Source organism: Syngnathus scovelli, chromosome 18 (genome assembly GCF_024217435.2).
Source record: "Syngnathus scovelli strain Florida chromosome 18, RoL_Ssco_1.2, whole genome shotgun sequence".
NCBI classification, from domain to species: Eukaryota; Metazoa; Chordata; class Actinopteri; order Syngnathiformes; family Syngnathidae; genus Syngnathus; species Syngnathus scovelli.
The window spans coordinates 7024646-7046513 of record NC_090864.1 but is presented as its reverse complement, the minus strand read 5'-3'; the positions used below and the strand labels follow the sequence as shown (position 1 = coordinate 7046513).

The window sequence follows — 21868 nt, the reverse complement described above, 5'->3', positions numbered from 1 at the left end:
AGCTCACATCCTAAAAAGGAATTTCCTCCAGCTGTGTTGACACCGGCGCCTGAGCTTGAAATAGCTCGTTCGCAATCGGCCGTGTGCGGCGGTGTATCAAATGCGTTCAATTTCCCTCCGACGGCGGCTCACCTTCGCGTCTCGGGAAACATATGAAGGTATTAGACTGGCTCTGCCGGACGGGATCTGTTTCATTTCCAATCCTGCCACTGTGCCAACACGCATTTGTGCTCATCCGATCGGCCAGCGAGCAAACAGACATGAGAGGGTGTTGCTGAAGGTTGACAAAAAAAAAAAATAGTGACAAACAATATTGGGGATGCTCTTGTAGCATACCTGTGATGCAGCAATTTCTTAAATGCTGCCATGGCAACAGCAACTCCCCCCCCCCCTTCCCACACCCCTTCTCCAAACATAAAGAGCAAGTTGAAAAGCAAATGGTCCATTTCACAGCTCACAAACTCTGACGCCAAGTGGCACTCAAGCGGCGCCTTACCTGAGGAGCCGCACGCCGACTTACAGACGGCCAGCTGCGAGGACGCTATGCACATGGCAGCCACTAGGAAGCCGGTGGCTGGTGGAAGTGGTGGAGGAGAGGTGGAGGGGAAGGTTGAAGAGGTGGGCAGCAAATGCTGAATTATAGATGTGAGATGGTGAGAGAGCGCGCGACCTCTTTGCTGATTTCACTCACAACAGTGAGAATCACTTTCTGCTTGGATCAAACGCTGCGGAATCGAGGAAAGCCCGCCGCAGCGTCGACCAGACGGGAGCAATCACATCCCGAGTGAGCACACGTGCTCAAGTCTCATCATAGGAGCCCCTTTGGAACGGCCGTCACATCTGTCGCCTGCTCCTGGGAGCGATTGGTTGGGCTTTTAGTGGCCAGACAAATTAGTCGCAGGTGTTTATAGGCTCCCAAGAACCAAACGAACGAGATGTAAACACGATATGGAGCCGGCGAGGCGAATTTGAACCTCGTAAATCGTCCAAAACACACCTGTTGCCTGCCCACTGCGGCCCAAAAGCCGGTAGCGACACCAACGTGACCTGCGTACCAACACGCCTGTTGCTAGCCGTGACCACAGGATGCTGGCAAAATGGAGTCCCGCAGGGAATTTCCTCCAAGAGAGTGTCACCAACATCTGAGACATGTCTCTGACGGCGTTCAGGGTGCGCTCACAAATTTAGTACCAGATCATCCTGGCTCGTTTACCCGCAATGGGAAATGATACGCCCTTCGGCTGCAAAAGTCCAATAATGAGCCATTCGCCCCCCCGGCAGGAATTGATCCTCGGCAGCTCGGTGCTCGGAATCCGCGCAAAGTTCGGTGCAACGAAGCGCAGACCAAGAGCCTTCCTTTAACACAGCCGGATCGATACGTGAGGTTCTCAGTATGCTTCGCCACCAATTTGAGAATGCTCAGTCAGTCCTTCTGTATTGGACGTGGCAAGCCATCCGCACTCGGGGTGTGTTTGGCACCCAATTCCATCCCCGCGGGTCTAATTATTGGAGTCTGGGGTTTGTTACATTTACGGGCCATCGCGCCGCAAGCATGTTACGGAGTTGGCAAAGGGTACAGAAGCGCAACCTTCGGAAGAACCGACAAGGCGCACATGATAAATTGCCAACGTGTGGACGGAACTGGAATGACATTTTTTTTTTTAAGAACTTTTGTAAACTAGAGAGATTGTATTTTCCAGCACGCACTCCACCCCGCCTTTTGAAAGCATCCATGTCCGCCACAAAAACAGAAGCCACAACAAGCAGCATGAGGTTAGACATCATCGAGGGACAAGCTGCTTTTCACTTTGGCAACAACAAGTACACCAAAAAAAAAAGAGGAGCCCACGGTGTGGTCGGCCTAAACAAACAAGTCTTGTTGCGACAATTGCCTTTGAGACGGCGGGCAGCGCAAAATAGCCCCCAGACGCCTCGAGAGCGAGTGAGACGTTTTAACACTCGCCTTTGCTGCCGTCCTCAATCGGCGTCTCCATCCAAAAGGCATTACGGCCTCGTCTTTTTGCTTGCTGGCCACAACAACGCCATTACTTTGCGCTTCCAAACAACGTGTGAAAGCGCAATACATTTGTCCTCGTCGAGATGACAAGGTCTTTTAGGTTTGTCCCGCTCAAAAAATGAAACAGAGTATAACCTGGATGAATCTGGAGTCTCTTAACATTTTTGAAGCGTTCATTCATTCATTCATTCATTCATTCATTCAATTCCGCCAAGATGGCGGCTATGTCACGTTGATACGGTCGCATACCAATTGAGGCGTGTCACGCCGAAAACATCCCGGGCGGGAATGCGGGATGCTAACGAGCGACTAAATAACGAGCGTCTCTTGTTTAAATAAAACAACTCTGCCTGATCCCTGTAAGCTGTTGCTATGGAAACAGCGCTAATGGGACGACGGGGGAAGACGCAGCCAATTAGGATTCATGGCGGGAAAACAAGATCATTTCAGACGAGGCTCGGTCTCGACAAAGTGTTGAATAATTACTAACGCAAACAGCATGGAAGTTGAAATTTATCGCATTTCTTTTTCGGCCATTTTTTGGGCAGCGTGATTTTAAAAGCCGTAAATCTTGAAAAAGGTTAACCTGCCCATAAGTGGATACTTTGCACGTCGGTCAAATAGCAAATGTTTTGTTTCTTTGAGCACGTCATGACTCTTTTTCATTTCTCATTTTTGACCTCATCGATGGCGGAACAACAGCAGCCAGAGAGAGAAAGTGCGCCGTCTCGGTTTTGACATTAACCCTGGCACGAGTGCACTTGAAATGCAGACCTCGTCTGAGTCTGTCTCCACATCCGTATTGATTGATGATGTACATATTTACCGTACCTTGTGAATATGCCGCTAGCGCGTGTTAATGATTCATGAGAGCAGCACAAAAAAACACACACAATCTCATCCGCAGAAATGAGCAAACTTTGCCAACTTTGGACATGAAAAGAATTGAAATAAATTACAATTCTCACAAAAGTCTAAGAGGTTACAAATGAGTGCATACGATTATTATTTATGTCGACAACTGAACGAATGGGTGAGTTCTCTTCTAACATGAAAAAGATTGTGCTTCCGAAAACATGCAAGAAGATTAATAGAATAAATAGATAAATATTAAGCCACAGAATATTAGTCTTTCTTTAGAGGATAAAGAAGATACGCCTGAGGGCATTGCGGATTAGCTGTCTATATGTGTTGCTCCACCGTTGGTGTTCAAATATCCAAATTCCTTAAATCGGAAACGCCGCCACAGTGCGTTCTGTGTTAAGATAAATGACTATTTAGTGCCATTGTGCAATGCTGGGTTTTCCATTTTTTTGCTCACAAGTCAAAGCAAATAATTTTTTTTCCAGACTACACCTCACCCATTAGCACTTTATTTCCTACTTGACGCTGCTACTGCTTTATTGCACGACAGGATCTTACGACATCATCCTGAGAAAAGACCCCGATGATGCATTGATATGAAATTATTGTAATTTTATTGTCTGAAAGGCAACCGATCAGGCCCCGTTTGGGAAATCATGTTCTCGGATGAACCTCTCGCATCTTCATTTTTTTCCCCTCATTTAAATTGCACCTGAGTAGCGGACGATGCGCTTTTATTGCTCCGTTTTTCATTTGCATGTCGCCCCCCACCCCCTGCTTATTTTGGAGACGGCAAAAGAAGCGGAACAGACGTTTGTTTGCGACTCGTTGCCATCGGGGGCCGCCTTTTTGTTTCCCGTCCAAACCGAAAGAGAACATTTGGAACGCCGTGCTCAATGTTTGCGTCTCAATCCCATTTGGAGTTTGCGAGTTTCCGAGCCGCCATCTGTGTCGCGAGGCGACGTCCAAATTGATGCGATATGGCGGAGGATGGCGAGCGCGACAGTTGGCCGACGCTTTCTGACGGCCGCCCTGCGCATGATAGCGAGTCGTAACGGCGGCTTCCAGCTCTCGCTTGGCCGCCGCCGGCTAAATATGAGTGACAAGCAAAGCAAAGAGTTTCCCGACTGAATGCGGCGCCGACGGTGAAATAGCCAGGTAGTGTTTTGCCCGTGCGGGGGAAACGGCAAAGTGAAGCCAAGAAAATTGATGGATGGCTTCAAGCCGTGCAGCGGGCGCGGCAATTCATAATAAAGAGCACGCAAGCAGAGATGTCACAGCAGAACACTGCACTTAGAACATATTTTATTTGGGGTGGGGGGGTTGAAAAGAAAAAAAATCTAAGCCTCAATGGGTTTTGATTTGCAGCCAGAGCATAACGCAATCCTGCTTGGAATTCATTTATTCATCCGTAATATACTCGGAACGGCTGGAGAGCAAGCCCCGAACGATAGTTTGCGTTGGCAACATAATTGTGAGTAGAGCAACAGTCAAAAGAGAAAGAAGACGGGGGCTTGGTGAGATCACATCTGCTCCCTTCCTCCTTGAGCAAGGTGCTTCCATGCATCCAAAGTTCACCACAAGGCCTTCCTTGTGCTTATTCAGCCCAAAATGTTACGGGCAAGACATTGGCTGGGCTTCTTCTCCACATTGCCCCCTTATTTGCACCTTCAATTAGTTTCCTGGCTATGTTATAAAAACATTTCTCATTGCCACTTAGTCCATCACATGTCAAAATATGTCCTCTTTATTGATTTAATGAGTAGGTCTAATTATATGCTTCAATTTTTATTTTATAGCTAGGCAGGAATTTTTGGAACCCATTTTCTTCAAAGCCAGGGCCCGCTCATGCGCTCTGCACCCAGCCAAAAATCACAAGTACCTCCTTCTTCCTGCACGTTGCAGCCTTCCCCGTCTGAGCTTTACTCGCGGCGTGACACTAAGCTGGGGGTCAGAGGTGGCTCGCCTCGCCGCGGATCTCCTTCTCAATAACCTTGGCCTCGTGCTTTAACAAGCCGCCCTCCCGGAGCTATGCTAGCAGCCCTTTCCCCGCCGTCCGGCAGAAAAGCGCTGAGTCAGCACCCTCCGAATTCTCCCTTGTATCCGATTTGCATTTCGTGGCCTTCCGCCTGTCTAATCGAATCGCTTGATTTATGAAGCGTGTTTGAGAAGCAGCGACGGGCGCCGGCTTATGTGATGTGAAACGGAAGAGGGGGCAATCGCTCGTCTAGCAGATAAAACAAAGAGCAAGACATTTGTTGCATCTCCAAAAATGGGCTAACTTACGCTAGCTTAACATTTGCGCGCAATGCAAAACGCAGGCATGTTTTCTTTATCCTCAGCGCAAAATGATGACTAGTTTATCACTAACAGTAGTTGTGAAACTATTTTTTTGCGCCGGGATGACGGTATTAGCGTGCCCCCGGGCGAAACGGTCGGAAAATGAAGGAATCACCATGCCTCCGCCTCCCACATAACTTCAGTCCATGCTGCGATGAATTCTTTTATTTGCAATTATTACTTTTTGACAAATAACAGCACTCCCAATCTAAACTTAAAAAAGGATGCATAAATCATACTTTTTTTCCAGGGGGGGGGCAATATTCCAAATGCTCTGACTTGTGCACCCTCAATCAAGTGCCTTTAATAAAGGCCGGCTCATTGGCGCAAGTTGCTGGGGTGACATCACGATGAATGGCCTTTATTAGCTCACAACTACAGCCGGCGCCGAGAACACCTTTTTTATTCTTTTTATCATGCGCAATCATTGATAGTCTGTAGCTGCAGACCCCGGTGTGAAAAAAAAATAAAAATATGAAGGAAAAAAAGCCCAGCCCAATAATAATGCGCTCACTTTGTGCAGCCGTGCACTTTATCGGGCAGCCGGCGGAGCCATGCATCATCTCGTCGGACGAATGCAGAAATAGCTGCGAGGTATTAATCAAGGTCAGATGGCCAAACAAAGACAAAAAAAGGAATGCGGTCGTTCACCAAATGGATTCATCAAAAAGCTTTTCTTGACTTGTTACAAAGAGCTTTTGTTTGCTTTGGCTTTTGTTGCCAAAATGACATAAACACGGTAATGCTACAATTAATTGACGATTATTATTTGTTTTTTTTGTCCGCATTTAGGAAATGGCTAAAAGAGGCTTGCAGTCTCCGCACCATGACAAGTGGTTGCTGCTCCACACTAAGGACAGTTTGGCCTTGACGAAGACCTGCCCTGCACTATTGCGCTCGCGTCTCCTCAGCAACGCCATCTCATTCCTCGGCGCAGAAGGGATGTCACGCTCTTGACTTTCTTCCCGGCAGATAGGAAAAGATGGGCGCTCCTCGACAAAATACTCGGCCGTGCGGCGAGATGAGCGCAAGATGTCAATTTGACACCTGGCTTGAAACAGAACAAACTCGACGCGGTGCTAGCTAGCTCGTCGGAACGCGGTCGGCTTTGACGGCGCGTGTGAAGTCGGAGTGGAAAGGACAAAGCGCACAGGACACTACATTAGGTACACTTACCCAAAGCCCTACAATAATAATAAAGTAAAATAATATTGCGCCGATTTTTGGGTGGAACCTTTAATAGCTACAAAACTCACATATTTGCTGTTTTTCTTAGCCACAGATGATTTCTTTGGTGCCATGGCCTTGTCTAATAGATAAATGTGCTCTACTGCCACCTTAGGGCATCTAGGTGCAACTACAACCTTTTTGTTTTGGAAACCAAAACACTCAGAGAGCAAAAGGAAACAAAAATGTGCAAATAGGCAAGTATTTAAACCACAGGTGTCAAACTCAAGGCCCGGGGGCCAGATCCGGTCCGCCACATCATTTTATGTGGCCCGCGAAGACAAATTGTGCATCAAATTCATGTCATTATTGGAATTGCAAATTGCCTTCACTTTTAATATCTTTCCAGTTTTTACTCGTCTGATTTGAAAACGAGTTATCCGTCAGTTTGTTTTGTAGCTTTTACTGTATAGAATATGAGGTGCTCATACATTTATTTGGCTTGACAGTCATAATGGCCCTCCGAAAGAAGCTATGCGGCCCGTGAAAAAAAATGAGTTTGACACCCCTGATTTAAACTATTCGAGTCATGCAGATTGCACAAACGTCTAACTTGTGGCACCTCTACAAAAGAAAGACATTTGTAAATGCTTTCTGTTTTTTTGTGCCATTTCAGCAATTTTACCGGTGGAATAATCACATTTCATCTACTTTGATGTCAACTTTGACCCACTTTGTACAAGAGAATAATCACACAGGATCATCGCGGGAATCCAATTGGGCCCGATGAGGTGTGCACTCCGCTTTAGTGGAAATGATTCCGCTGCCACTCGGAATCCAATTAGGACTCATCCTCCATCCTAGCCAACAAGCACACATCTAAGAGATTTATCAAAAATGGTGCGAGAAGTCGACTATTTTTAATCTTTATTTCTTTTATTTGGCGCCAAGGTGCGAGTCATTTGTCGTGTTTAGCCGGCACGCTGCCGGCAGGCCCGAGACATGAATCATTATGAGGAATGTATCGAGCGTGGCTCTCCTCCAATTACCTGCCAGGATGTTTCATGAGTCATAATATGCAAACAGCTGAGGGCTTCATGCGCCTGCTACACACTCGGCAAACAGCATAGGTACGTGCGTGCTTTGGAAGCGCCGCCGAGCAAAATAGTCCATCAGGTGGTCAATTAGATTCTTATGAGGGCCGGCATGTTTTGGCTGGCGGACGCTCTCACGTGTCGGTGTGATTGCACGTGAGCAGGGTGCATCACGTGGGATTGTCGCATTGCCGCTTTTTCCGTCAGTCAGTATCAACTATTTCTTACATGCGACTTCGGCCCGCCATTTTTTTTCCTTGCCATTGCAATCCATCCCCCGGCCACCCCAGCCGTTGACTTAGCGCCGCCACAGGCTAGCTTTTCATAAAAATGCGAGTTCCAACCGAAATATGTCCCGAAAGAAAAGTTCATTCTTGCCACCCGACTATCAAATTAAAGTCGAATGAGCCGCATGCTGCTTCACCTAGACCTGATATCTAGCAGCCTGCTCTTGTAAATTTCCATTACACCTTGAAATTGAACCCGCCATGGTCATGAGATGGAAATAGGGAGCGATCGCAAACGCCGTTCCCCCTGCAGGACAAATTGAAGTCCGCTGTGATGGGCAAAGATCACGTTGAATTTCACTGAGCACATTTTGTCTTCAGTTGAGAGGAAGGAACACCTTGTGGCCTTTTTTGTCAGGAAGCAGACAGAACAAAAGGGGAAAAAAATCTCATCTTGCATCGATGTCAAGTAGCCTGCATTGTGACATTCTGTCCCCTTAAAGCTTTTTTTTTTTTTTTTAGACCGCTCTGACCCTCCACTGCAGATTTTTCTTGTTCTCGTTCCAGTTTGGAATATGTTGCCTGGCCTTCTCTTTGGTAATAAAGTGCGTGGCGGGACACAGCCGCCGCGGGGGTTAAGAGCATCTTTGGCAAACGTCTGCGCCGAGGGATATTTTCATTAGCCGCTAAAGGAGAGCGGCGGCGGGCACAGATCGAAACCCAATTACCGGACATCTCTCGCCGTCTGCGGTGCCTTGGTTCTCGCCTTGCCCAATTTGATTACAAAACGTGTTAGTCCTTCAACAAGTTCTCTTAATGGAACACAAATATGATGGTGGTAATAATTCAGAGGTGCTATATGGAGTGGAGTAAAGACTTTAAAGCGAGTTTATGTGGTCTATACTGTTGACTTCACAAATTCACATTCGCCAGTACTTTATTTGTTGTTGTATCCAATGGATAAAGCTACATGAATACAAAATTGAACTTTTCTGTTTGATCATCGCCTCCCTCCAGAAAATCATAAACAAAAGAACCGGGTAAATTACAGAACTATGTCAAAGTGAGTTGCGGAGCATCATTTAAACAAAAGTAGTGGTTTGTCGCATTTTTAGTGTCAAGGAGGTCCTTGAAGAGCTTATTTTCGACAAAAAGTAGTGATTTGCCGCCATGTTGTGGCATTTTGGTACTAAAGTGAGCTGAGGAGTTTCATCTCGACAAAAAGTAGTGCTTTGCTGTCATCTTTTGGTTGAAGTGAGTTCAGGAGCTTCATTTAGCCAGCCGAGTACTTTCCTTGCCACGCTGAGCATCTTAGCAAGCATCTGACATTTTCGAGACATTCCCTCCTGGGGGAATTCGGTGAATATCGCGACGCCCTCCTCGGGCTGCTCCGTGGGGGATTACAAAAAGTAAATTGCAGCTTTACGAGGGCACCAGGGGTCACCCCCAACCTTTTCTCGCGCCTTAATTCTCTCCCAGCGCTCCCGTCGGTGCGCTTCATCGCTCCTGCGTACAAATGCTTCCTGCCACTGACGCTCTCACCTGGGACCGCCGTGACCTTGCGTGCGGCGTCCAAGGGCTGCGCCTGAAGCAACGGCGCCGCATCTGTCCTACATGGCGGGAGAGCCCACGCCGCATGTCCGATTTCAGGCAAGACAAAAAAAACCAAAAAGATTTGCTCGTTTCCACATGACGGGACCATTTGCAACATGTTGTCTCGGGGTGTTTTTGCTGGATGCTCGACGAAACAAACAAAAAGATGTGGAATGCAACATTTACAAAATTCTAAGTAAAATTGTTTACGTGGCCTATCACGTCGTTAGCAACTTCATTTAAGTAAAAAAACGCTTTTTTTATTTGATCCACGCTGCCTTTCAGCTCAAAGCTTTCTGGCTGCCTTCTTTTTAATTATTTGTTGCAATATAGAAAACAACAAACTATTTTTTTTCCTCTTTAAAAAACGAGGGCATCGCAAAGGAAAGAAATCACATTGCAGACTCAAAAAAAAAAAATCCCTTTTAATAGAAGCACCATCACGGGCGATTTAGGTCAGTGGATTCTTTAGAGAGAAAAGAAGAGAAAAAATAAACGAGCTGCTGCATCATTGTGGCACAAGCTTGAAGTGTTGGCGGCTGAACCCGAGAGGGGAGGGGGGGGGAAGGGAGGAGGGAGCCGCCCGGGCGTTGAAAGGAAACTAACAGCAACGCAAACAAATGCCGGCAAAGTCCCAGCATGCAATGCAACCGCAACAACCAGACAGAATGTCTAAATAAGACGCTGCCGACAGCCTGGGAAACATCTCACGCGTATTTGCCGTGATGTCACAGTCAGGTAAAGGTTCACCCCGAGGCCATTCTGACTCAATAGCAAAGGCGGGAAAACTTTAAAGCATTTGATTTGAATAGCTTTTCACCATATACCGCAAGTATGAATTTCAAAATGTCTCGCTTTTGGTGTAGTACCACCTTGTGCCACAACAAGATGAGCAGCACTGAGTTCTACTGGAAGAGATCCAGCAAGAAGAAGAGCGAGAGATGGTCCGGCTACATGTGCATGTTGCTGATCCTGGCTAATTTAGGTTAGCTCCTCTACGGTGTTTCACTTTACATGCTAGCATTATGCTAGCAGATTTCCGTTAAAATACGATATAAAGCAATAACATATATCAAATGTTAAAAATATTTTGGTGCCAACTGGCGGAATTTTGGGACTAAGCACCTTACGCCGTAGCTCGTCTAAAAAAAGAGCTTTGTCGCCATCCATAGACAAATTCAAACTAGTTTGTGTGAGTGTCAATTATTATCAACTAGCAGGCCTGGTTCAAAGCTACAGCAAAAGTGTCAATGATAAAAACGAGGAGGACAGCGTAGCGTGATGTCGCAGTCAATCTGGAGTGCTGGCGTTGAGTAATTTACACGTCTCGCTGATGACGATCTAACACTTTGATCTTCACTAATTACCTCTGCTAAGAAAGTTTGCTTGGGAACAAAGTTCTGTCACGTGTTCTGAATTAAAGCTTTGAGTTCAACTTATACTGTGAGGAAGCTAACAATACAGTCTCGATATGCAATCACCGGGCGGCCATTTTCCTTTCATTTCTCTGCTGATTCAGCTGCTTCAAAGTCAACTTTTATTGAGTTCATTAAAAGCAGCGTGAAAATCTGCAAATGCTAATATTCATAATATTCATAAATTGAAGTCCAGCTACACTTGAGTTATTTCCAGACGGCTGAGAAAGCGCCAGTGCAACACTCTTCCGCCCGGCGCGTGAAGCTCCATTTAGCAAAAACTTGAATGCGATCCTTAATCATCTGACGCAATTATGGCCTCCCTTCCTTCTGAAGACGATCGTTAAATATTACATATGAGCTGTCTTTTCACTCTCTCTTCAAGTGCTCGCTCGTCCAACTTGGCTAGCAATCATCCAGTCCTCGTCTGGGTTTCAAATTGGCTTGGGAGCTACCGCTAATCATTACGCTACGAGCTAATCGTCTGTTTGTGAGACGCGTACTTTGGAGCTAATGTGTCACTACAGCATGAGTTGGAGCAACAGTATGTAAGTGTCACTAATGAGTGGGATATTGATCCATAGATACACAAGTTTTCAGATGGAATATAAAAAAACTAAACAGCAGGGATGGGCAAGTATCCATAGCAGGTATCGGTACCGCAGTATCAGAACTCACGACTGCTGCCTTTACAATCATGTCTTGGCTTGCTATCGGTATCGGTAACTCAAGAATGAAATCCTCAAGAATTGAATAATCGGTATTGGCAACATCAAGCCACAAATCGGTACCGGAGCAAATAGCAAGCGAGAACTATGGACTAAGATAGACGCCTTTCCCAGTCAGCGCACTTTGTCAAGTGGATGTTTTGTTGCACGTCTTCTGACTGACTCGTTTTAACATGTATCAATCGGAGGACACCCGCTGTACTCGATTTCGATTGGTGGCACTCGGGTAAATAATTAAAAGTCTCCCATTTGCTTGCTTCACCTTTCGTTGTTTGCTCTTCAGCTGCGTCAAGCTGTGACACCCAATTAGCTCCTGGTGACAAATGAAATGCTACACTGCTAAATTGCTTTTGTGCAGCGTCACCACCCACGCCCCCCCCCCCCCCCCCCCCTTTGTTGCCCAGCGTTGCTTAGTTTGTTTTCATCGATTCACTTAACTTTATTCATTTTTTTAAACAGTTTTTTTAGTAGTTCAAATCAATACTAAAATACTGCGTTGGAAATTTTCAGCACAGGAAATTTTACGGCCCACAAATATGACATCAAGTACTTTTGTCTGATATCAGTCCACGCTGAGAAGCTTTTTTAACTCAATGTAATTTTCTTCATAGCTCCTCCGAGGCTAAGTGCAGGGTGACAAGCAAAGAAATAAGACATCAATAAGTTTGAACAATAATTTGAGGAAAGGTTCTAAAGAGAACATTTGCAGAGATGAATGTGAAGTTTGGGGGCATCGGACCACTCTTTAGATGAATGTGCCATTGACAGACATCATAGATTTGCTTTTGAAGAAATAAAAGACGAATAATTAGGCTGATGGCGTGCCGAGCGCACTCGGGCGGTACGGCGTTGACGCATGGCCAAACGTGACGGATGTGGCAGGCTTTCATCAAAGCTGAATTATTCACCCGCGTAAACGGCGGCTCATGAAAAATGGACGCTTTAACGGCGGTGGGGCGACCACGTGAAACTTGATCGCCTTCTTTGACGGCGACACTTCCTACATTATTGAAGGTGCTTGAAAGCAACACAACCACGCGGCGGGTCAGCTCGACAAAAAGATTGATACACTGCAAAATAAATGCAATATGGGGAAAAATGATTTTGTTCAAAGCGTGCCGGATGAACCTGCCTGTGTTCCTTTGAAGGAGATCAGACTGTACAAGGACAAGGCTGCAGGCGAGGACATTAGCATGCTCCGCCGAGGAGACGCTTGAGCCCCAAACTACACGGGCTCCTATCCTGCATGCGTCCGCTCAAGCGTGCTCGCATTTTTTGGGGGAAGATCATTTGTCCATTTTGAAAGACTGAGGTGGCATTTTGCGAGCGCATGTCTGCCCATCTTTCATGAAGATAGAAGCAGAGGTCAGCTTTGCTGCCTCAGCCCCTTGCAATTATTCCAGCGGAAAACAAAGTGAATGGAATATTGACGTTTGCTCAGCAAAAGGCCGTCGGCGCTATTTCAATGCCATGAGATGACTTCCACAGTCATGAGGACACTGAGCAGCCTGCGAGAACGTTTTCCACTTTTAGCTAATTTAGTCATCTGTTGTTTTTTTTTACTACCGTATTTTCCGCACTATAAGGCGCAGCGGACTATAAGGCGCACCTTCACTGAATGGCCCATTTTAAAACTTTGTCCATATATAAGGCGCACTGGATTATAAGGCGCACCTTCGATGAATGTCCCATTTTAAAACTTTGTCAATATATAAGATATATACATTTGGCCCGCGGGCCGGACTTTGGACACGACTGCTGTAGTGGCTCAATATTGGTCCATATATAAGGCGCACCTGATTATAGGGCGCACTGTTGGCTTTTGAGAAAATTTAAGGTGAGGTTTTAAGGTGCGCCTTATAGTGCAGAAAATACGGTACATGTGGTACTTTAGCATGTTAGCTAGCATTGTCATGCGGTCCGGCGCAAGTTTTTCCATTCCGTGCTGCGGACTGGAAGGCATCTGAGCCGTCACTTTCACTTTTCAGAGCATCTCCGCAGTGGCTTGTGGTTTAGGAGACAAACGGCAGCTCCTTCGCTCGTCCTGTCACTTAAGTGGGGCATCAGCCGGCTGAGCTGCTTTGAAGGCGCCGACACGATTCCACGAGACTCCTTAAGGGACACCGAATTGCAGAGCCAATCTCGCCGGGATGTCAGAATAAAGGCGGGAAGTTGACAGACAACTTCGTCGGGAAGAACATCGGGTCCGTTAAGAGCGCACGGGCAGAACTAGAGTCGCGGCGAACCACAGACGATAATGTTCCACAATCGTTGTCGAGGTGACTTGAAAACAGGAAGTGGAATAAAGAAGAGTGAAAGGATGTGTGGCGGTACCTTGAAGGTCAGCGTGTGTTGTTGACATATTCATCAAATTGTTTTGTGTCGGCGAAGAAGATAAGTCCTCCTGCCAGGCGCTGACCTTTCTGTTCAAATCCTGCGAGGGGGGAAAAGAAATGACGCTCTGTGTTAGCGATGAGATCTTATCACCGTTTGTTGCCCAAGCCTGATGAACGTTGGGAGAACCGGATCAATGTTCAATTCTCATCACTGCACTGTAACTCGTTCCTTCCAGCAGTTATTGTTTTCAAAGCAAACCAAGAGAAGGGATCATGTCAACCCAAGATGGAGACCTGAACCAGTCATATCGTACTGAAATACAGAAGAGACTTTTCATAGCGCTTCATCTCTTTCTACTTTTGTCCACGACTTCATTTTTCCATGCAGTCATTCGTGGGAAATAAGTCGAGGGCAGCGCTTGGAATCCCCGGCAGTGATTTTTTTTTTTTTTCTCCAATCAGAATGTGTGCAGAGGCATTCCGGAACGAAGCGTGCCAAGTCTGGCAGCCGGCGGTGTCCGAGCACGCTGATCTTCCTATCTGGTCGCCGCAGACGCTTCCTGCGGGGTCACCTTGTCACTCGCGCTAATCTGCCGTTTCCGCAGAGTTGCGCGCGCGTTTCGGTTTCCGACCCGCGACTGGCCGATGCTAAGCCCGCCGTGTGCCGACATTGGACAAGTCCCAATATTGAGCATTCAAGCGAGCATTGAATGTTTGGAACAAAATGCCAAAACTATGATCCCAAAACTTCTCAGTAGGGTCGTGGGTGAGCCTATTGGTGTTGAAACTGTCCGAAACAAACCATGTCACATGAACCTCACAAAATAAGCCCAAAATTGGGAAAATCTTGTCTTTCCTCGGGCGCTAACGGTCACGTCGAGCAACCAACTGTCGACAGCAGTTTATCTGTTCACTTGCCAATGGCGATCCAAACCTTTCCCTGAGTTAGCTTGAGAATGTTCCTGCTTGCTCCTCCATCAACTAAAATCCTCCATCGCTTTGCCAAAGCGGCTGGCGATTACTAAAGTCTGGCAGTTGGACAGAAAAAAAAAATAGCTCGTAGGCGGCGGTTCGCTGCATAGGTCGGCGTTATTTTCACTTAAACGCTTGGAGCTTTTTAATATAATTGTGGACAAGACCTCATTCTGCTTATCAATCTCGTATTTGATTGCCACGTGAACGCTGAGCCACTTGGGGCATTTTCCAAGCGCTCCAGATGGTCCAAGCGCCTCAAAACGGACGGCGTGTTGATGGCTAATTATCCTCAACGGACCCCGAGGAACTCTTAGGCATAAACAACGCTGATGAGCTTTCTGATAGGAAGGAATCGCGCACGATTGATAGGCTCTCTGAGGTGCGAGACGATTGTCGGCTGGCATGCGTAACGGTGCGCGTTGGCTGCTTAATGACACTTGCGGGTGAGCGAGCAAAACCGCGTCGGAGGGGGAAATGTCGTCCGCTTGACGACGAGCTACCGAGTGCGGGATTTGATCGACGTCGGCGGCCCGGGCGGACCAACCGAGTTCCCCGGGAGGTGTCAAGCGCCGGTTTGTTTTTGTAATATCCCCCTGAAGTCAGAATAAAAGTTAGTCCAAAACTTGTGGGAGAGTTTGACAGCCACTCGCTCCATCCAAGGAAGACATTTGTCACATTTCTGAATCCAATTAACAACATCGATCGGGTGTTAAAACGTGCTGCTCTGAAACAATTAAGACTCCAAAGTGTGCATTGCGCTCATCTGACTTGTCTCCAAAGTGCTTCCTTCCATCATTATTTTTTCTTTTTGCCAGATAAAATGAATGAATAAAAATCAACTCTAATCTGCTAGGCCCATTGGAATTGTGAATGAACATTTGGAGGGTTGAGCAAGCAAGTTTCAATGAAGTTTTTTTGTAACCCAACCGTAAACATCCATGGCGGAGTTTAACAACAAAGTCAAAGGCCTAAAATAAAGTGTTTCTTTTGTGCCTTGATGGCTAAGCACACAGGGCTTCCTGGCTAAAAGCAATGAGCTGCACTCGCTCCATTTGCCGGCGTCCTAATGACAAAAGTGGCAAAGCGGAAACGTCGGCGGCTTAGCTTAGCGCTGAATAAAGTGGCCAATTTAAGGCCGACTCCATTCCGTCTTTGCGCGGAGCCCCGCGGGCGCTTGTTGAGTTGGAGGAGAGCGCGCCTCATCAGTGAACAAAAGTGACAGCGTAATGACTTTGCTCATTTTCTAGTTCTGCTTTTGGCAAAGTCGTTATTAGGTGTCAACCTGTGAATTTAGACAAGTCTGCCAGAGCGCTCGAGCAGTCCGATTGGAGGGCGTAAACAGCCACAAATTGCACATTTAGACTATTTGCCAAATTTGATTTATTTATATTTATTTATCTAATTATATAGATAGATAGATAGATAGATAGATAGATAGATAGATAGATAGATAGATAGATAGATAGATAGATAGATAGATAGATAGATAGATAGATAGATAGATAGATAGATAGATAGATAGATAGATAATTGGTTCCAAAAACCACCCGCGATAAGTGAAATCCACGAAGTACGGTCACCAACAAGAAGTATTGGGCAGGCTAACGAGTTAGCGGAAAGACGCTAATTCGCGATCGTGCTAACACGTGAAAATGGGCTGCTAAAGGAATGTAAACGAACATTTGGAGCAATACTACATTGTCCTAATGTTTCCTCAATTTAGAAGTTTTATTTTGACTTTTAAATGTTTTTTTAATTTGGAAAAAAAAATCCACGATGTAGTGAAGCCGCGATAAACGAAACGTGAAGTAGCGAGGGATCACTGTATATACACAGTAATTTTGCCACTCTGATCGGAAGTAAATGAGCAGGAGTTCCGGCCTCCAGTCGGGACTGTTAATCGGTAATCGCTTCAATTTCACACATGTGCGCTCGCATCAGGCCTTTTGGCGGCTCCGTCGGCGGCACGCAGCGCCGCGGCAGGGATGTGCCGTTCAATCCAATTTTGCCGAATGTGTGGCTGTTAGCGGGTTCAAATTAGATGCCAAAACATGCCAGGTGGATCAAGGTCCATAAAACAAAACGACACACGTGGCTACTGACTCATTGTTTTGGCTTTGTTAGAAGCGACAAGCTAATGTTTGTTTGCTGATTCCAACCTACAAGTTTAAACAGCACAAAAGTTGTAAAAGACACATTTAGCAGCATTCCAGCCTGAGTGACCTACCTCATGCTCTTGCTTTTCTTGGTTGTTTGCTAGTGGGCGGAGCCTCCTGTGGCACACCTGTTGGCCACCACAATCAGCAAGGTGTAAAGCACATGTGTCAAACTCAAGGCCCGGGGGCCAGATACGGCCCGCCACATCATTTTATGTGGCCCGCGAAGACAAATTGTGCATCAAATTCATATGTCAATATTAAAATTACTAATTGTTTTTAGTTTTAAAAAATAGATTTATTGCTAGCAATTTTTATTACCATTCATATTTTTAAAATATGTTAACAGTTTTTCTTAGTCTCTGTTTTTCTGTTATTCACTAATTTGTTGAGTACCGTACACTATAAATAATTTGAGACATTCAGACATTTATGACTATGATGCGGCCTGCGAAAAAAGTAAGTTAGACACCCCTGGTGTAGAGGGATGCTGCATTTTTTTTTTTTTTTTTGCAACACATTGCTTTTTCTCACAGTAGTTCACATTTCCTGTTGTCAAGCCATTTTGTGTTTTCCATGCACTTGACCTCAATTTGATTGTTCGTTAACTTAAGAGTTTTCAAAAAGTGTTTCAAAGGTGCATCTTGAAGATGAGTATGCGCTTCCATCAAAAATTAAATTAGCACTGTACTTTTTATAGTTCCACAGCAACCCTTACGCTAATGTTTACTTTGCTAGCACGACAGCAAAGGGTAGTGATAGTGAATGCGTCGCCACATTCCGACTTACAAATTCGGTAAACCTTAATGAGTGTCAACAATGCCACAATAGCTGTGAATAAAGATTTTATTTTGTTGCAAAAGATTGAGACCTGGATTGAATGATGACGAGAAATGGAATATGTGCCAGCATATTCAGAATGGCAGCACAGTCTCGGCGCAAGCTTTACACTCCCTCCCGCTATCAGGCGTAAATATGAACGTAATTAGGTTGGGAGAAGCGTTGGGAAAGAAAGACCGCGAGCAGAAGGCGACCCTGACCAATATTATCCGTCTTATTCGCCGTAATCGCATGCACGTTCTGTTCCTGCAAGGCAGCTCAACGCTTTTTTTATTGGATTTAAAAATAGAACCAAGGCTCCCTTGGGCCTGTTCTCCCAGTGTGTGTGTGTGTGTGTGTGTGTGTGTGTGTGTGTGTGTGTGTGTGTGTGTGTGTGTGTGGTGGTTTCGATGAATCCAGCGAGCAGCTAACGGGATGACTCCTTAATTCGTACGACGTTTGTAAGCCAGTGTGAATGGCACACAATGAACTCTGCCTTGGCTACTTAGCTAACGTGCTAACAAAAAATGCACTTTGTGTTGGGATGCTAATTTTGCAACATTCTTTGAAGTGGTGTTGACAATAAGAAAAGTTTCTTTGAGGCTTAGTTTTGACTTCATGTACTCCAAAGTCAAATTAATGGATGGATATGTTTTGTTCGCTGATGGATATTTTCACGCCCTTAAATCAGCTCCACGTAAATACGGCTGCCAACGTGTGCTTCGACGCGGGCGCACAACAGGCGGCGCTAATCCTCCACTCGGTACAAATGGACTCCGATAACAGAAGTGTACAATCCAAAGCCAACACAAATGTGAACTTGACAGTACGGTGGAGCTGTGACATTTCCAAATGTGTGCAAATTCAATCTTCACTTAGGGGACTTTGTGCGCTGGATCTTTTCGTTGTCGCCGTGGGGACGGCGAGCTTTTGAACGGAGCGGCACACACACACACACTTGTTCCCTTTTTTAAGTCTTACTTGGCTCAGCCGAGAGTGTTGACTGGTGTCAGTCCAAAAAACGAGCGAGACGACGAGCATGTCCGTCAAGTCGTCTCATGCGACAACTCCAATTGAACGCTGTCAATACTTTTGTTCGTATCCAAACAATCGGCTGCTTCAGATTTTTTGACGTTACTGACAATGCCTCCATGTTCTCCCGGTTGATGACTAACGCAAATTGTGGCAGTTGACTCGGCAGTGTTTTTAATTTGATAGACTGCCCGAGTAAGAATGAGGCCGGGCGATGGCGCTCAGCAGACGCTTGAAGCGGGTCCAGTATAAACAACATGGCCGCCGTCGGTTTTTAGCAGCCCACTTGGATGCGTTTTTCTTTTTGATGACTGTTGTTGTTTTGGATTCGGCGGCCCCTGCGAAATTGCTCCTGGACCAAATCAAGCTACCGTATTTTCCGGAGTATAAGGCGCACCGGACTATAAGGCGCACCTTCAATGAATGGCCCATTTTAAAACTTTGTCCTTATATAAGGCGCACCATTAATGCATCATGTCAGATTTTTAATCCAAATCAAATCATTCTCCATTTTATCATTTTTATTTCAACTTGAAACGCAACAAATGACTTTATAATCACAAAATAATGATCCATAGTCTTTTTGATTCATGATTCATAGCCTTCAGCGGGCCACTTATGATTGATTTCATGACACAATGCTTCAGGCCAGTTTAAATTTAGGAATTTGGTCCATATATAAGGCGCACCAGACTATAAGGCGCACTGTCGGCTTGTGAGAAAATTTGAGGTTTTTAGGTGCGCCTTATAGTCTGGAAAATACGGTAATCACTCTGCAGCTTAGGCGGAAGGCGAGCTTTGATGAGCGACACAAACAAGAAGCGATTCATTGCGTTGGCTTCCCGCCAGAGCTTCCATTTTTGCGACGAGGATGCTTGTACAACATGGCAGACATGCATTTTTTTCCATTACCGACAACCTCTGTGGGCTAATTGTTGAGTCGACAATGGGGGGGTGCGGGGGGGGGAGGGGGGGTGTTCAAGCGACTCAGCAGAGGATTTATTTCCCAAGTGAGATACGGCTAAACGTCTTCTTGCGGGATTAGCCTCAAAATGTAACACTGTGTTTATCTGATAGATGACAAGGAAGGTACGAGAGGTGTTAAGAAGGTTAATCGCTTGTTGAAAAAGGTTACAAGTTAAGTTTGAAGAAACTTTTACCTGGCGCCAAAGTTTGTTCAAGTGTGTTTTATTTAAGAAAAATGTGTTTAGAACATGACAGAGGTGCCCATTTTAGCCCTAAAGTCTGTCTCTCTCTCTTTTTTTATTTTTATTTAAACAAGTCTAGTACATGTCTACAGACACAACCCACCCAACTGGAACATCCACTTTATTACAAAAAGCGTTTGCCCCCCCAAAAATAAAAAAATAGTATGAGATAAATAGATAAATACACAAGCAAATCAAAGAGCCAATCAATAAATAGAAGGATAAATAACATTCAAAACATCTTTGGCCTGACGGTGGCCACAGAAGTGACGTCGTCGGTCGTTTCGCTCGCGTGGCGTGAAATCTTCTATTGAGGCACTTTGGAAGATGTTCACGGAAATGACATCATCTCCACGGATACACGTCAACAACATTCAGACTGAACTGACCACGTCGCTCTACGCTCTCGCCATTTTGTTTTTTTTACAATTATGGGACGGGTCATGAAAACAACGTCAAGGACAGAACTGAAGAAAAAGATGGAAAGATGTTTCAGGACATCCTCAGGGTGTCAGACAGAAGATGAAAAAAGTCTCCCAAACAGAGATGTCAAGTTACGGCGTCAAGATGTCAGACAAAAGTCATCACACGTCAGGAAAAAGATATTTTAGTGGAACCGCACCGCTGACTTGAGGCAAACTGTCAAGTCGAAGCAATTACACCGGCAACGACATGGCAAGCAAACTACACGGAGTACAACTGGCGGATTACTGTCCCGCGGCCTCCTTACCAGGGGGAGGGGCTTCGGGAGCACGTCTCGCCCAACCTTTTTCCTGACACCGCGTGACTTTTATACCGACGTCCGATACCCGTAACTAGATTCCAATAAGCTGGGCAGTGTGACTTTTCGATCTCCTCTCTGACTATGTCCTAACGTGTCCAGCGACAAAACAAAGTTTGCTGGCAGCGGCCTCAATGCTCCGCGTTGGTGGAGTCCGAGCGGGCTTCCGAGTGCTCCCCGAATATTCCCGCCAGTGTCTTGAAGCGGGGCCCCCACTCATTGAGGTAATCGTAGTCCTCCTCGGCGTCGATGGCCAATGATTCGATGGAGCTGAGCGACTCAGCCACCGAGCCGTCGCCCTCGTAGGCGTAAGTGGCGAGCGAGTCGTAGGGCGGCGCCGAGCTGTCGCCGTCGTGTTCCTTCAGCCGCTGGCTGATGAAGGCCCGGATGTCGGCGCTGTCCTTGGAGGGGGGCGCCCTGGGTCCCCGCTTGACCTCCGGCTTGACGTCCCGGCGGAACAGGTTGTCCTTGACCACTTTGGGGTTGCGGAGCGTCCCCATGTCGAAGGCGTGCGTGTCCTCCTCACCGCCGCCTTCGTCGTCGTAGTGGATCACGTTGTCCCGGATGTCTTCCTTGGATGACATCAGCGTCTCCTTCTTCTTCTGCCGTTTCAGGCCCACATAGAGGACCACGATGACTAGGTTGGGGACCAACACAGAAAGATTGGACTCACTATACGTGCATGTGTCACCAGATCATGTGAAAAGGGCCAACATGGTTTTAGGACAATGATGAGCTTCAAAATGGCGCAAAACGCTGTTGCATCATGCGCACAACCCCTCCGACGACGGAGAGGAGTCAAAAAGTAAATCGCTACGCACAACTGCCATTCTCTTCAGCCTGACTCAAATCCGCACGTGCGTACATTTGACCTACGCGTTGACCCTCGCTAGGAATTGTACTTGTCTAGTCGCCCCGAGCGCTTCCAAAATAAATAAACAACATTGTGCATTGAGGGCTGCCACTGCACAGAATTCATTTGCAGGTTAAACACGCGAGCCTTGTCAGATTGTGTAAAGTTGTGCATGTCGTCTACCTTATATCGACTTTCAGCTGTTTATTGCCAAAAATGTAGGCACAAGCCCCCTCCCATAAAATAATAGATAAATACATAAA

The 21868-nt window shown here is 46.2% G+C and overlaps 2 protein-coding genes across 2 annotated transcripts in view; both read right to left on the bottom strand.

Moving 5' to 3' along the window:
- The window catches only part of LOC125986117 (cadherin-18), an 80538-nt gene extending 63518 nt beyond the window's left edge, over positions 1-17020 (bottom strand). The window contains exons 1-2 of the mRNA XM_049749542.2: positions 16984-17020; positions 13780-13879 (exon numbers count right to left, since the gene is read on the bottom strand). The gene's annotated coding sequence lies outside the window, so the exon portion shown is untranslated. The remainder of the gene's footprint in view (positions 1-13779; positions 13880-16983) is intronic.
- Positions 17021-19935: 2915 nt separating this feature from the next.
- LOC125986116 (cadherin-12) overlaps positions 19936-21868 on the bottom strand; it is a 49501-nt gene continuing 47568 nt past the window's right edge. The window contains exon 12 of the mRNA XM_049749541.2: positions 19936-21389. Coding sequence (XP_049605498.1) covers positions 20884-21389 — 506 coding nt within the window. The 3' untranslated portion in view covers positions 19936-20883. The remainder of the gene's footprint in view (positions 21390-21868) is intronic.